At 37.3% G+C, this 1,676-nt stretch overlaps 1 protein-coding gene across 1 annotated transcript in view; it reads left to right on the forward strand.

Moving 5' to 3' along the window:
* Positions 1–212: 212 nt before the first annotated feature.
* LOC112504905 (histidinol-phosphate aminotransferase, chloroplastic-like) overlaps positions 213–1,676 on the forward strand; it is a gene marked incomplete at its 5' end in the record, with an annotated part of 8,694 nt that continues 7,230 nt past the window's right edge. Inside the window, one exon of the mRNA XM_025108861.1 lies at positions 213–432. Within this exon, the coding sequence (XP_024964629.1) occupies positions 213–432 (220 nt within the window). The remainder of the gene's footprint in view (positions 433–1,676) is intronic.

A 1,676-nucleotide genomic window follows, 5' to 3' on the forward strand; every position in this document is an offset into this window, starting at 1 on the left:
ATTTAACCTGTTATTGTTCAAGCGAGAATATTTGATGAATATTCCTCTTCATGTTGCTTAATAACGCATCAGGTTATAGGCGTTGTCTTGAGATTCTTTTTCATGGCTTTGATATGTGCTAGCCGTTTCCTTGTGTAAATTCTTTGAGCTTTACATAGGAACTTTTAAATGTTGTTTTTAATTAAATTCCCAAGTCTTGTTTGTAATTTTACTTTTATTCTGCACATCTTGATGTTGCTATTGTAAAATGGTCTTGTCATATATTCCTTGGCAGTGTGATCAGTGAAGATGTTTTATTGAAGATACTTAATCTACCGTTACTTGTTGTACTGGATGAAGCATACATTGAATTTTCTGGACTTGATTCCAAAATGGGATGGGTGAAGAAGCATGAGAATCTTATTGTTCTTCGGACGTTTAGTAAGAGAGCAGGTATATTTGAGATTTTCCTTTAACCTTGTTTCCATAATCATGTGTGACAGAATGTTAGAACCATTGAGCTTCGAGTATGTGAATTTAGGTAATTGATTATGGTAATTTTTTAAAATATTGGTAACTTTTCTAAGTTAGGCAAACATATGATAAATATGTTGCTGCATGGTGAACATGTTGTTTAGGTTATCTTTTGAACCATGCTATCAAATCAACTTGAATGGTTGTTAGTCTTTATTATTACCTTTGTAAGTAAGCAACAACGAGGTGATGCATTATGTGTTCATTTATCAAGATTTAACTTGTTTGTGTACGGACATGTCATATATAAACGACCTTATTGTCAACATACTTAAGAATAGTTTTTTAATCTTATCATCTGATCATATACAATGATTGAAGAACAATTTCATAATATTTTGAAGTGCCATAAATTGTGGATAGCCAATGATGTACTCTTATACACAAATTAGAAGAATGCTTAGGATTGCATATGATTCTCACTAGTAAAATTGGTGAATTATGAATACAAGAAGGTAATCCAGCATTCAAGAGGCTGGRCTCTCCCAASGCTCACGCCAATTTAATCACCAAAACAGAATCCTTCTCCCACACCTACTCACATCGGCGGCGGCAGTGACGGTGGCGATGATGACGTAGGAGATGGCGGCAGCGGTGGCTCAAGATGGCCGTCAAGTAACGTACCCCTTCCCCTCAAGTCTCGATCCTCTTTTCTGTCTGTTCTCTTTTTTTCCCTTCCTCGATATTTTCTCTCTGCTTGTATCTTCGATTTCTCTGCACTCACATCCAATTTCTTGGTATTCCACAAACTTGATACTACTACGATGCACCACTTTAATCTTCTCCTCCACCGTCGATCTGAATTGCCTCAACAGCATCAATTTGAGATCATCCCATCTCCTCACCGGTCCATGACTATTCTCCTAACGAAACCAGCGGAGAGCAATGCCCTCAAACGCAAGGATCGGTACTTCAGTCTTTTCTTCATCACTCAATTTGTTCACCGTGAAACACTGTTCCGCCCTCGATATCCAACCATCCAAATTGGTTCCATCGAAATCGGAATCTCCAATCTCTTTCCCCTAGCTACATAAAACAGACACCCATCAGACTTACCTCCTCGTTCTCCTGTATGCTGCTCGATGTAAACACATCGTTTTTTTTTCTGTTCGACAATTCAATAGATTGATATGAATTTTGTAAAGATGCAGTTTTTTCAGTCA

Source organism: Cynara cardunculus, unplaced genomic scaffold (assembly GCF_001531365.2).
Source record: "Cynara cardunculus var. scolymus isolate 2C unplaced genomic scaffold, CcrdV1 Un_Scaffold_7286, whole genome shotgun sequence".
Lineage (NCBI taxonomy): Eukaryota > Viridiplantae > Streptophyta > Magnoliopsida > Asterales > Asteraceae > Cynara > Cynara cardunculus.